Source organism: Alosa sapidissima, chromosome 11 (assembly GCF_018492685.1).
Source record: "Alosa sapidissima isolate fAloSap1 chromosome 11, fAloSap1.pri, whole genome shotgun sequence".
Taxonomy (NCBI): Eukaryota; Metazoa; Chordata; class Actinopteri; order Clupeiformes; family Clupeidae; genus Alosa; species Alosa sapidissima.
Genome location: NC_055967.1, coordinates 14,209,047 through 14,221,765, shown reverse-complemented (window position 1 = coordinate 14,221,765; position 12,719 = coordinate 14,209,047). Strand labels below are relative to the sequence as shown.

Here is a 12,719-nt window from a genome sequence, read left to right as displayed (position 1 = left end):
CTGCTCTCATCTTAATTAAAGGTGCACTTGACAGCCAGACTGTTTTGTGTGCCTCATCCCCTCCCACACGGATATGTTACAAATGATAGGAAGTAAAGTCAGACATCTTTGCCAGAGGCATTGATCTGAGGAACAACCTTGACCAGTCGAGAGTGGTCCTTGAGCTCCACATCACCTTCAAGACAGGGCGAGGCGAGACTAGACTGCACGTAGTGTGGAGAAATCATAGGGGCCATATATAAGGGAAATTAACCAGCCAAGACACAATTCCAATAGTTTAGTTTTAAGTTGCTTAAAAATAGCATTTCTTTCTGCAATGATACAAGCTGTGCTTCTGATATACAGAATATATTTGTGAATGTTTCAGTTTTCATTCTGCACTATTGTCAGTGGAATTTGGGGAAATTGGAAGGCACTTAGTTACTTTTTGAGTCTTCTCATTCCACTGTGACTATCTACCAAACCAAATGAAAGTGTTTTTAATTTCATATTTGTAATTAAATTCCAGAATGTCACCATGATATTTCTTAATTGGTATGGAAATTGTCTGATGGAGACAGACACAGAAAGGTCACTGAGAGGAATGTGAACAGCGTCAATATTAAACCTGCAAAAGCAAAGGCCATGGAAGCTAGTCGTTTAAAAGCGAAAATAAGGCTGATGTCAAAGATGCATCACAACAAAGTCCTTTGAGTGTCATCCTGAATAAAAATGCACTTCATTTGATTGTGTCATTTGTGTGGTGCAGGATTGTATGCCAGTAAGTGCTGGCTAGACCTGGAGGTTTTGTTCATTTGTAGCTGGCCAGAGAGCCTGGTCAGACACTGAGGGGCTCTGAGTGAACGCTCCTGGGGAACAGATTATGGAGCTCTGGCTCTCTCTCCACCACACAGCAGGCTTCAGTGTGCAAGGCCTATATGCAGACAGACAACTTCCCAATGCTTGAGCACACACTGATTGAAAGTGAAGTTGCATTGAACACACAAAGATAAAACTGATTTAGGTAAAGCCAACCATAATCTAACTGCGGGCCGCCCCCCATGCCAGAATGAAATTGCAGGAGGATGGGGGATGAGAAAGAAAATCCAGCTTTAGGTGCAGTGACCCAGCTCCACTCAGATGGAGTTGAGGTAGGAGAAAATGGTGAGAAGAGGAGGGGGAGGAGGGAGGATGTGGGAATCCCAGAATGAGACACAAAGACAGTGTTTTTCCCCAAGTTGGTCTCTGTCTGAAACATCTGAAAGGACCCTGTGGCCGTTGTTGTCTACAATCTACAATGTGGGATGCACGTGTCGGAGGCAAAGCGTGCAGAGTTGGAGGACTTTCCAACTGGCTCTCCAGATTCCCACAGGGCTTTCCATCTCCTCCCGCGTCCTGAGATGTCTGTGCTAATTCTGGCTCGCAGCCACGACCAGCGGCCTTGAGGAATTAGCTTTCACAGAAACAACTTTGCCTGGACAAATTTAGCAGACTCTCATTAAAATGCGCAGCAAAGGGGCTGACCTCCCCATTTATGGTACTAGCCTCACCTCATACTCAAGCTGCTCCACATCATCTGCAAAACTTACACTGTGGGCCTGCTTGAGACTTTTGCCTTCTGCAAGTTACTTCTTAGCTGATGTCTCTGAATATGAATCTATTGTTTGACATAAACAGATGCCTATCACAATTTCAACATTATTTTCTGGGATAAGTGGGGATTTCTTCTCAGAACATGGTGATCATCAAGTATATTAGCAATGCTGTTGTTGACTCAGTGTCTATCCTCTTAGTGTACGAGGCAGCACAGAGATTATTACCAGAAAAGCTTTGCATTTGCATTTTGCTTTCAGTTTTCTTTGCCGTGCTCAATGTCATTAGCCCACTTTATCCATGCAGTGCTCTGGCAAGGCAAATGGCAACACTTTTCAAGAAAGCTTAACGAGAACAGATTCATAAAGTCTCTTGTTCTCAAAAGGCACGACAGTATATTGCCCATAACTGTTGGTAGATTTCAAACCTGATTTTACATGAAATTTTAAAATGTGGTTAAAGCATGAGCTGCATTCTCTGGCAATGCATCCAACATTGCATTAATTTTAGTGTTAGGGCAAGCATTCCTAAAGATGGTAAATTTGATATGCACTGAGCATATTTGTCCTACCAGTTAATGCCCATGACTAATGTCAGCATAAATGTGAATGGCTGGCGTCAGATTATGCTCCCAAATGTGCTTGCGTGGCAGTTGTGTTGTTCGGTCTCGGTGCTCTAACCAAGCACATAGGCGCTAGCATATTTAATTGAAACATCTGGATATGTTTCTGATAACACATTTGGTTATGGGGGACTTCAACTGGCATATTAAGCAGCTGTTGCTCCGCTCCCAGGCATTAAATAACCTCCGGGAGAATGCAACGTCTTACAAAATTGTTGCCTTGTATGCAGAAGGCTGACAAGCCTAATCATTTGAGTGCAATGACCCCAGACACCATGACTTAGACGTGGCTAGTTTTAGAGCATGAACAGAGGCATGACTCAAAATGAAGAGCAATACGGCCAACAACAAAGGAGAAAGTAAGCTACAACATGTGCACAGCTGACCATTTTTGTCTTAATTATCACAACAAATTTGACACAGTATATTTTAAGGCAAATAAGGTCTCTTTTGCATTGTGCTTTGTAAGATATTGCTTTGTTTTGTTGGTTTGAATAGACTGCATGAATGTTTGAACTAAACATAAACTAAACTAAACATAATGTCTTTTACAGTGTCAGTTTGCAGTGGAAATGAGATTAGGGACACATAAATTATCTTGTTTCAGACCCCAGCAAATATGCAACAATTTTCATCTATGTGTTTTCTTAAAAGCCATCTGCTTAAGTTATAAGTTATAATGCAGGGGCTTATGTTTAGACTGATGAGAAAAGATAAATATTATGCTTTGCACTAATTTTAAGCAAACAACAATTTATTTTAGCTATTGCATTCAAGATTTGATTGAGCAAAAGCTGCCAAAAAAGGAGGGCATTGTTTATCATGTCGAACCATGTGACTTTGCTATCATCTGCAGAATAAAAAAACACCTGCTTTGAACAATACAGCTCTGTTGTGCAGCTACAGAGACCGATATCTTCCCCATCCCAAGTTGTTTTATGCTTTCGGCAGCGGCAGCCACGTCTTTAAAAGGCGGGGGCATATGTAGAGGAGGATTGGGTGGTCCAGACTGAGCTCGAGCTGTAACACCTCACGCAACAAAACCATCAAGCCAGTATACTTGGATTGTACAATGAGAAATGTGTATCTTGTGTTGCAGTTGGACCTGGTTATGCCTGCCTCTTCATTTCTGAAAGCCCGTAGTTTTGCACTTGTTTTGTAGTCGTACCTCTGTACATTTTAATTCGTGTTGCATAAATTAAACCGATCTCGGACATATTTCTTCTTTTGGCGCGCCGCTCAGATGTACACTGGATGGACACCGGGCTTTTGCCCTTCCTTACTATCTCTTATGGAAGAATCGAGCTCACATCTTCGTGGCTGGAGCTTTAGCGTCTCTAAGCTTAATTCACCAACAATTGCGACCACTTCAGTTTCTCCTATTCCAAGATTTCAGCTTCATAAGGCAAGTATACTGGCAGCGTTGAACGTACAATTTGTAGCCTACCTACATGTTTATGTTGTCTACCGTTAGGCTACTTAAGATAACTATGAAGTAAGGCATGGCAAAGCCTAAGTCCAAATCTGGGAAATTAATAGATGTTTTTTTTTTTTTTTAATGTTGGTCTTCATCACTCCACTTTCATTTTTTCAACGAATATTAATTCTGTGGCACTGCGGTAAACCAGACTCGGGTGCACTGCTGTTTATTCCCTGTCAAATATATCTTGTAACAGCTTAATGTCTGAGATGGGAATACCTCTCATCTACAGGTGCCAGATCTCAGGCATAAGCGAAATTTGGACCGCATCTTCCATTAACCAGCTGCTTTCAATAGGCGCGTTCATCGAACTCATTAGCTGAAGATGCCCGGAGGACAACGGCATCAGACACTAAACCCACGAACGGACCACAAATGTTTAATTTTTTAACCATTAGAAATGTAGCATTGAATCAATTCTCAAACGCCTTCCTCTTTTCGAAATATAAAAGATAAATCAACTTGTTGAGGGAACCAATATAAATATTATAGAGTAATAACCTAGTTGTATTTTAGTAATCTGCCTACTGCCTACCTTTTAATTGTTAATGTTGTAAAGGTGCATTTGCTGTATAATCAGTTGAACAGTGGGCACAGTCAATCTGTTGCCTAAATTAAAGTCATTACACTAAAATCTGTCTACCATAGTCTGACCAAAACATATATTTTCTGTTGGTCCCATCTCAACAAACCATTCTTAAACAAAATATAACTGACCCGATTATCTTAAAATTTACTGTGCAAAGAGCCTGTTCATTTTACATTATGAATGCATCCCCCAAGGATATTATATTCCTTACTTTTAGTCCATTATAATCATGTGAAAATTTGAATGGCTAATCAGATGTGTGTATGCATATGATGTTTCTTACAATTGGTTTCATCTGATTCTGCACAAGAAAATTGTAGTTTCCGATGCCATGCTTTATTTCCTTTTGATTTGGCTATGTGCACATCAGACACTCCCTCACTGTGATTGTTATCCCCTTTTCAGCTGCACATTTACTGATAGGATCAAATCAGACTGCATCACCTAAATGAGGTTGTTCAGCCATGCAATGTTCCTGGAAGGCTGTGGTTCTGCTTGCCCTGGCGTCTATAGCAATCCAGTACACAGCGATCCGGACCTTCACAGCCAAACCCTTTCAAATGTGCCCCATTCCAAACCCTCTGAACTGTGGCCTAGGGCAGGAGGCCGAGCCGTTCGAGCGCGTCTGTGACGAGTATCCCTATTTCACCTACAACGTCTCCAGGAAGACTCACATCCTCATCCTGGCAACCACTCGCAGTGGCTCCTCCTTCGTGGGGCAGCTGTTCAACCAGCACTCGGATGTCTTCTACCTTTTCGAGCCCCTCTACCATGTCCAGACCACGCTGATCCCACGGCTGGCCCACAGCCGGAACGCGGCGGACCGGCGTGTGATGCTGGGCGCCAGCCGTGACCTCCTACGGAGCCTGTATCACTGCGACCTCTACTTCCTGGAGAGCTACATCAAGCCGGTGCCCAGCAACCACACCACGGACAAGCTGTTTCGCCGGGGTGCCAGCCGGGCGTTGTGCTCAGTGCCCGCCTGCGACGCGTTCAGCCCCGGCGAGACCAACATCGAGGAGGGCGACTGCGTGCGCAAGTGCGCCTCGCTCAACCTGACGCTGGCCGCCGACGGTTGCCGGGAGCACCGGCACGTGGCCATCAAGACGGTGCGCGTGCCGGAGGTGGGAGACCTGCGCGCGCTGGTGGAGGACCCGCGGCTCAACCTGAAGGTCATCCAGCTAGTGCGGGACCCACGCGGCATCCTCTCCTCCCGGATCGAGACCTTCCGGGACACGTACCGCCTGTGGCGGATCTGGAGGGCCACGGGCCGGAAGCCCTACAACCTGGACCTGACGCAGCTGACCACCATCTGTGACGACTTCCTCAGCTCCGTGTCCACGGGCATGAGCCGCCCACCCTGGCTCAAGGGACGCTACATGCTGGTACGCTACGAGGACTTGGCTCTCAACCCGCTCCAGAGGACCAAGGAGATTTACGACTTCCTGGGGCTGACCATGGACAAGAATGTGGTGGATTGGATTCAGAACAACACCAGAGGAAGCAATGAGCTGTTAGCCAAGCATAAATACGGCACTGTGAGGGACTCGGCAGCCAACGCTGAGAGCTGGAGGCTGAAATTGTCGTATGACATTGTTGATTACACTCAAACTGTGTGTCAGCAGATTTTACAGGAGCTCGGCTACAAGACGGTCAGATCCCTCGAGGAGCTGAAAAATATGTCTCTCTCACTCATCGAGGACAAAACATTTGTACCTTTTTTGTAACAAAGGTAATGATGCACAAGTATTTTTGATATGTTTATGTTTATACTGTTGCCTTAAATTGATTCACATTTGCACTAAACTGGTAAAGCCCTTTTGGGGCTATGCTATGCCGAAGTTTTGAACAGCACAACTCATTTAAACTGGTATAGCTGTTAAGGGATTTCAAAATGACTAATTATAGACTACTGAAAGATGGTCCTTTTTGAGTTGATATGATTCTAGCAGATCCAAGAAGCATCATCTCACTTAAAACTCTTGTATGCTGGCTGTTGCTTTGACAAAAGTGAATGTTGATATTTGTACATTACTGTCCCACGCAGCGCATTGTTGCTGGGGATTGTATATCACTCTCCACTCCAGTGCAGAAGTGTATGATAAAAATTGTGCAATAAAAATGTGAATGTTGCAGTCAACCTCAATAGTGCTTTGTCAGCCATCATACAGTAATTAGCAATGTAATACCCAAAAGGGCATATTTTACTACAGAGCAGTAACTATCAGTCAAGCTGTGCTCCCATTTAGGGATTATTAGACATCACTGACAAATAATCAACACATGCTTGATTTCACTAAACGCAGAGCACAGTCTGCTACTGTCACTATGAATAAAGCAACTGCTATTTTACATACACACGGGCCACAAGCAGCACAAACAACTTCCATTCAATCCATCCTTTTGAAAGATGACTTAATAAATAGTCAAATGATAACTCACAGATACCATCATAGAAATTGCTCTATAAGATAACTAAAATAATCTTGATGTTTAGATGTCTGCAAAAGACCTAAATGTGTTGATTTTGTCTGCTAAACCTAACTGCATCACCTACAATGCAATCCTCTTGCTTAGGCGTACTCACTTCTAGAGTGATCAGCTGTGCTACTCAACTTACACTCGCTCACAGTCCTGACATTTACTACCAATGTGGGAGCTTATCCTAAAAAGGGAGAGAACGAAAGTCAAGTTAGACAAAGCGGAAAACAGGGTAATGGTGTGCCGCCAACACCACACAAAGGGGGAAATGCAACACTGCTTGTGTTGTGTAATTTACCAAGAACTGTAGTGTGTCTAATTACAGGGGTGAGTGAGCACACCGCAGGCTCTGTGATTGGATTTATGGGCTGGTTCGCAGGGACACTATCTGTCCTGGCCTCAGTGAAGAGATGGACTGGGTATTCTTTTCTCAGAATGTGTAAATGACCCCCAGTGGGATCAGAGATGAACAACCATAGTGTACCGTATGTCACCTCAATTAACAAAGAGGACCAGTCACATGCAGCTTTGCAGGGGAGCGGAGATAACTCTCAGCAGGTCTGAGTAGACTTCAGGAAGGCGGCTGGAGCGTGTGTGTGTGTGTCATGCCTGACCCTGCTGGCCTGATTGAGAGGTTCACCATGTCAAAGATGTTTCAAGAGCCGCACTTTGCAGCACCTCGTAGGAGGGAGCTCCTTTAATGGACTTTCCAAGATCTCTTCACTGCTCCTTTTATTCAGAGGGGTTAATAAGAGCTGCAGGAAGGATGCAAAAGCAGATGTCGAAGACTTTATTTTTACAGTTATTGGTTAGGTGTCTCCTCCTCCTCTGTAATGAAGGAATAGTCATTATATAATATGACAGCAGATGTCATAGTATGTCAATTAAAACCCAGTATATTGTTAGATTTTGTTTGCGACTATCAGATTTTGCTTGTTGTGAGTAACAGTCAGGGATGTGCAGGAATAAGATGGCTATTTTTGAAAGAAAGTCACAAAATATTTGTTACATAAGTGTGAAGGCAAGAAGCCTCACTCCTACCAGGACAATAAGCTGTATTTATAAATTATACATTTCGTCGAGAAGAATCAGGTCAGTTGCCATACTTCAAGAGCTGTTAGTATTTTCAAACACTTTGCTAAGTTATAATGATGTGCTGGAAGCTGCAAGTTGTATATACTGGCTGCCAGGTTCCACATTATATAGGATACTTAGATTTTGTCTATAGGACCACAAGTGACTGACATTTCCTTGTGGGTTTGGTCAACAACTTAAAGTTTTGGTACCTGTCCTTGTTTTCTTTCTTTTTTAAAAAACAAAACTACTTTAATCTGTACTTTTACAAGATGTTGGACTGCTGATGTTTCAACCGTCCCAACTACAACTCAATCCCTCCTGTCCACTGTCAGACCAAGTTTACACATTTGTTATAGAAGATACACGTAGTTATATACTGAACATCTGACTCCAAAAGATTGTTTTTATTGGCAAAGAATGAGGATAGGAGCACTCATAACAAGCAGCATTTTTGAAATTCGCAATTTTCCTAGAAATACTGTCTAATTTGAGGAACATCTAGCCTGCTGTGAAAATGTCAAAAAGATGGAATCACAAATCTTTTGTGGAAGTGCATCACTTATCTTCATGCAAACAACTTGCTCCATAGGTGTAATATCTTACAGTAATTCAGTTGTACACATTTGTCTCTTTATAGCCTGGTGCCATCATGTGGAAAACTTTCTAAAATATAAAAAAAACAAAATTTTCTTGATAAGTTGGGTGCAATTTTTCAGCATCTCCCAACTGCTTTGACGGCAGCCATTTTCTGAATTTCAAATGCCATCACTGAATGTATCAAGATGTGTAATGCTCAGTGAAGCTGGTTCTGCCAATTGACAGAGCAACTCTTTAACTTCTTTCACCACAAAATATCACAAGACACCAAAGGCCCTAATTTAAATGAAAGGCAAAGTGTAAAGTGTGAAGTCTTACTAAAGCTAATGTAATAACTAGACAAAATCTATTTACTCTCATTTAATATGAGCAAGACCCTAAGCTTAAACATTAGTGGGTCAGCTTAATGCTTCCACACGCCACATGATAGGCTAGGATTAATTGATGTACGAGACACTAAATTAGGGTCCTTAGTGTCTTCAACTCATGATATTTTGTGGTCCTGAGTGACTTTTGTAAGCCATCTCTGCTAACATTTCTTGCTTTTCTCAGAGATAACTCTTCAATGTGCAGTGCAACTCCAAAATAATTGATGACTTTCTTTAAAGGGGCCATTATTCGTCAACCAGAAATGTTAGTTGTTTATTATCAAGCCCCCAGGAGAGCCAAAGAAGCCTGTTTGTTTTGTCAAAGCTCTTAGTGATAGGGTGATAGGTTTAGTGTAAGTATTCAGCCAATTACTGGACCCTCTAAATCGGTTACTGGACCCTCTAAATCGTGAACAAATACATAAATTCTTGAATTTCCCCTAGGGATCAATAAAGTATATCTATCTATCTATCTATAAAAAGAATCAAAGTCGACAAAAACATAGTCATTGTAGCAACAACCTTATACCTTAAAGTGCTATACTTTTAAATAGCATATATTCTTAATGAATATGATCTGTTTAATTTGTTCTCATGTCAAAACAGAGTGAATTACTTTTCATAACAGCACAGTATGTTCATGACCTAGCAACATTGATAATAAAAAAAGGCTTCCTTGCTGATATTTTTTACATTCTCACACACAGTAGCAACAGATTAACCAGTGCAATGATATTCATTTCTATTCATGATGCTTTTTATAATTCTTCCAAAAGAATAATCATGTTTTTTTTTTAATCTTCTACAAAGAATACAAAAAACAAAGAAACACATTGTGCAATATTTTAGGAGTATCACAGACCGCAGAATCACATAAGTGAAAAAATGCTGGATGTTTGCAACAGAAGCAAACAAACAGATGTTGGCATGTTTGAATTTATGAGTTGAGGTAGCATGTAAAACCAATCTCTGCATGCGTGATTCATTTATACTGCAGAGTAGCTCTTTAAGCGGATGGCCTGTCATTCAGGTAAACAATTGCATGTCGTTAATGTTATTACAACCCCAAATCAGAAAAAGTTGGGCCATTGTGAAAAATGCAAATAAAAACAGAATGTGATCATATACAAGTCTCATAAACCCATATTTAGCAGCAGAAAGGACATAGAGAACATACTGTATCAAATGTAAAAAAAATGAACATTTGGACCATTTCATGGAAATATATATTAATTTTGAATTTGATGCCAGCAACATGTTTTTAAAGAAGTTGGGACAGGGAATGTTTACCATTGTGTTGCTTCATCCCTTCATTTAATAATCTTCATTCTGTAAATGTTTAGGAACTGAGGAGACCAGTTGCCAGAGTTTTGAGAATGAAATATTGTCCCCCCATTCCTGCCCGATATAGAATTGCAGTTGCTCAGCAGTATGGAGTATTCTTAATCATGTTTTTTTATTCCATGATGCACCTAATTTGACAGGTCTGGACTGCAGACAGGCCATTTTAGCACCTGGACTCTTCATCTATGGAGAAATACTGTTTAAATATGTGCAGAATTAATTTTGGCATTGTTTCCTGAAATATTCATTTCCTGAAAAAGACATTGCCTGGATGATGCACAAAACCTAAAACTAAAACAAGTTGGATAGGTTGGATACTTGGATAGGCCCTCTCCTCTTTAGCCCAGATGAGTGCATGATTTCCAAAAAGAATGGCAAATTTTGATTGGTCTAATCACAGGGCCTTTTTCCACGTTACCTCAGTCCATTTTAAACAAACTCAGGCCCAGATAAGACAGTGATATTTTCTGTATCATGTCTTAATGCCATTTTGGCTGTTGAATGGTTTAAAGCTTTTGAAATGAGCATCAAACTGTGCACAGACAATGGTTATCAGAGGTTTTACTGAGCTCATACAATGATTTTCTTTACAGAAACAGGTTTGGTTTTGATGCAGTGCCATCTGAGGTCCAAAAGATCCAATGTTGTTTTTCAGCTCTAATACTTCACAATTCCATGTTAAGAAGCATTAAAATTACATTGTTTACATTTGTGCACACAGGTTTACACAGAGTGATGAATAACCCTACATCTTTACTTCTAAGAGACCCTGCCTCTCTGGGATGCTCTTCATACCCAATTGGTTGCCAGTTACACTATTTAGTTGTGAAATATTCCTCTCATTGCACAACTTTTACAGCATTCTGTTACCCTGCTCCAAATTAGTTTGAAACATGTTGCTGGTATGAAGTTCAAAATTAACATATATTGTTGTCAAATTGTTTTCAACATTTAATATGTTGTCTGTGTTGCCTGGAAATCCAGACCCAAATCTAGAAAGATTTAGGGTCTGTCTTTTTAACCCTTTCCTAACCCTAATGCCTTCCATGCAGCGCTGCCTGGAAGACGACATTGGGAGCTTAAAACACAGACAAAGTGTACACCGATGTGATTGGTGCAGCTTGGCTCCAACGGCATGGGTAATGCTGTCATCATCTGTTTAGCTCGCCTCTGGCCCACCTATATTAGACACACCGATGTGATTGGTGCAGCTCGGCTCTACGGGCATGGGTAATGAGCATCATTACTGATTGCCAGAGTGTCTCGCTGAGCAAATTCAAATTGATCTCGCGAGAACTCTGGATTTCCAGGGTATTGTCTGTGTCCTTTTTGCAACTAAATATGAGTTTAAGAAATTTGCAGATTTTGTTTTTTGATTCAGTTTTTATTCACATTTTACACAACGTCCCAACTTTTTCTGATTTGGGGTTGTAGATTAATCCTGTAGTTAGATCCTTGTTAATATGTGTGTGTGTGTGTGTGTGTGTGTGTGTGTGTGTGTGTGTGTGTGTGTGTGTGTGTGTGTGTGTGTGATGATTAATTTCATTCAAACACATTTTTGTTTGTAATATTAAGAGACTTAAACCAGGCTCTTCCCTGTATTCCTAACTCTAGCGTCTGCTTTTGCGTAGCCTTTGAAACGTTGGGGAGAGGAAGATGCTGAGTGCGTGTGCTGTGCTGTACAATCATTCCCAAACATGTCAAATCTAACTCTACAAATGAGTCCAAAAGACTGCTCTGGGGCAGGATGCAAAATCACGTCAGCTGTATTCACCGTCAGCATCTTGCAAGAAAAACCCTCTCATCTCAAATGAATTTTCTGAGGGCAGAATAGCAGTGCTTATTTTTGCCTGTCAATATCCGGAGTGTATTAAGCACAAATTCAAAAACTTTCATCCATTTTCTCTGTCCATTCAGCATTCTAGCCTGCTAAATGAGCAGTTTGTGTTGACAAAGTATTCTCTAAAGATGGAGACTGCGATTCTGGCCAAAGGTTGATATATGAGCTTAATGGTCAGTCAAATTATACCACTCCCTTCCGTATCCCTGAAGCAACATGTTGATTGGTTGGAATTGTTTATGGTTTGGTCTGAGCCGCTGAGCTTTTTTTTAAATGAAGCCCAGACAAAAAAAATCTATATTTATATTCAAAATGCATATGGTATTCATCATTCTCATCAGATCATCAGACCTGGTAGATTTCATTGATTTCATTCTGTTTTTTGTGATTTGCAAATGCAGTTTAAACAAACATTTCCTTGTCAGTTTTCATTATTACTTAATAGGTTGTCACATATTTTTCTGAAACATCTCAATATTATGTGGAGAGTGTACTGAAATCAAGTTCCAAAGGACAGATTAGCTGAGATTGCAGAGAATGTCTGACAAAATAACCTTTTGTTGTCATACAAATATTTAGATATAGCTAGGTGTTTGCTAAACATTCTCCAACTCTTCATTTGGAGTTTCCATGTAAAGGTCCAATCAGGAATTGTGCAGTCACATTTGTTTGTGTTTATGTTTATATTAATATTAATAGCAGACGCTTTTGTGCAAAAAAAAGTACATTATATTTTAACCAAGGACCAA

The 12,719-nt window shown here is 41.0% G+C and overlaps 1 protein-coding gene across 1 annotated transcript; it reads left to right on the top strand.

Moving 5' to 3' along the window:
• The first annotated feature begins 3,219 nt into the window (after positions 1-3,219).
• Positions 3,220-6,398, top strand: chst1 (carbohydrate (keratan sulfate Gal-6) sulfotransferase 1). Its single transcript, XM_042110506.1, has 2 exons — positions 3,220-3,599; positions 4,669-6,398. The coding sequence occupies exon 2, from the start codon at positions 4,728-4,730 to the stop codon at positions 5,988-5,990; it is 1,263 nt and encodes a 420-aa protein (XP_041966440.1). The 5' UTR covers positions 3,220-3,599; positions 4,669-4,727; the 3' UTR covers positions 5,991-6,398.
• The last annotated feature ends 6,321 nt before the right edge of the window (positions 6,399-12,719 follow it).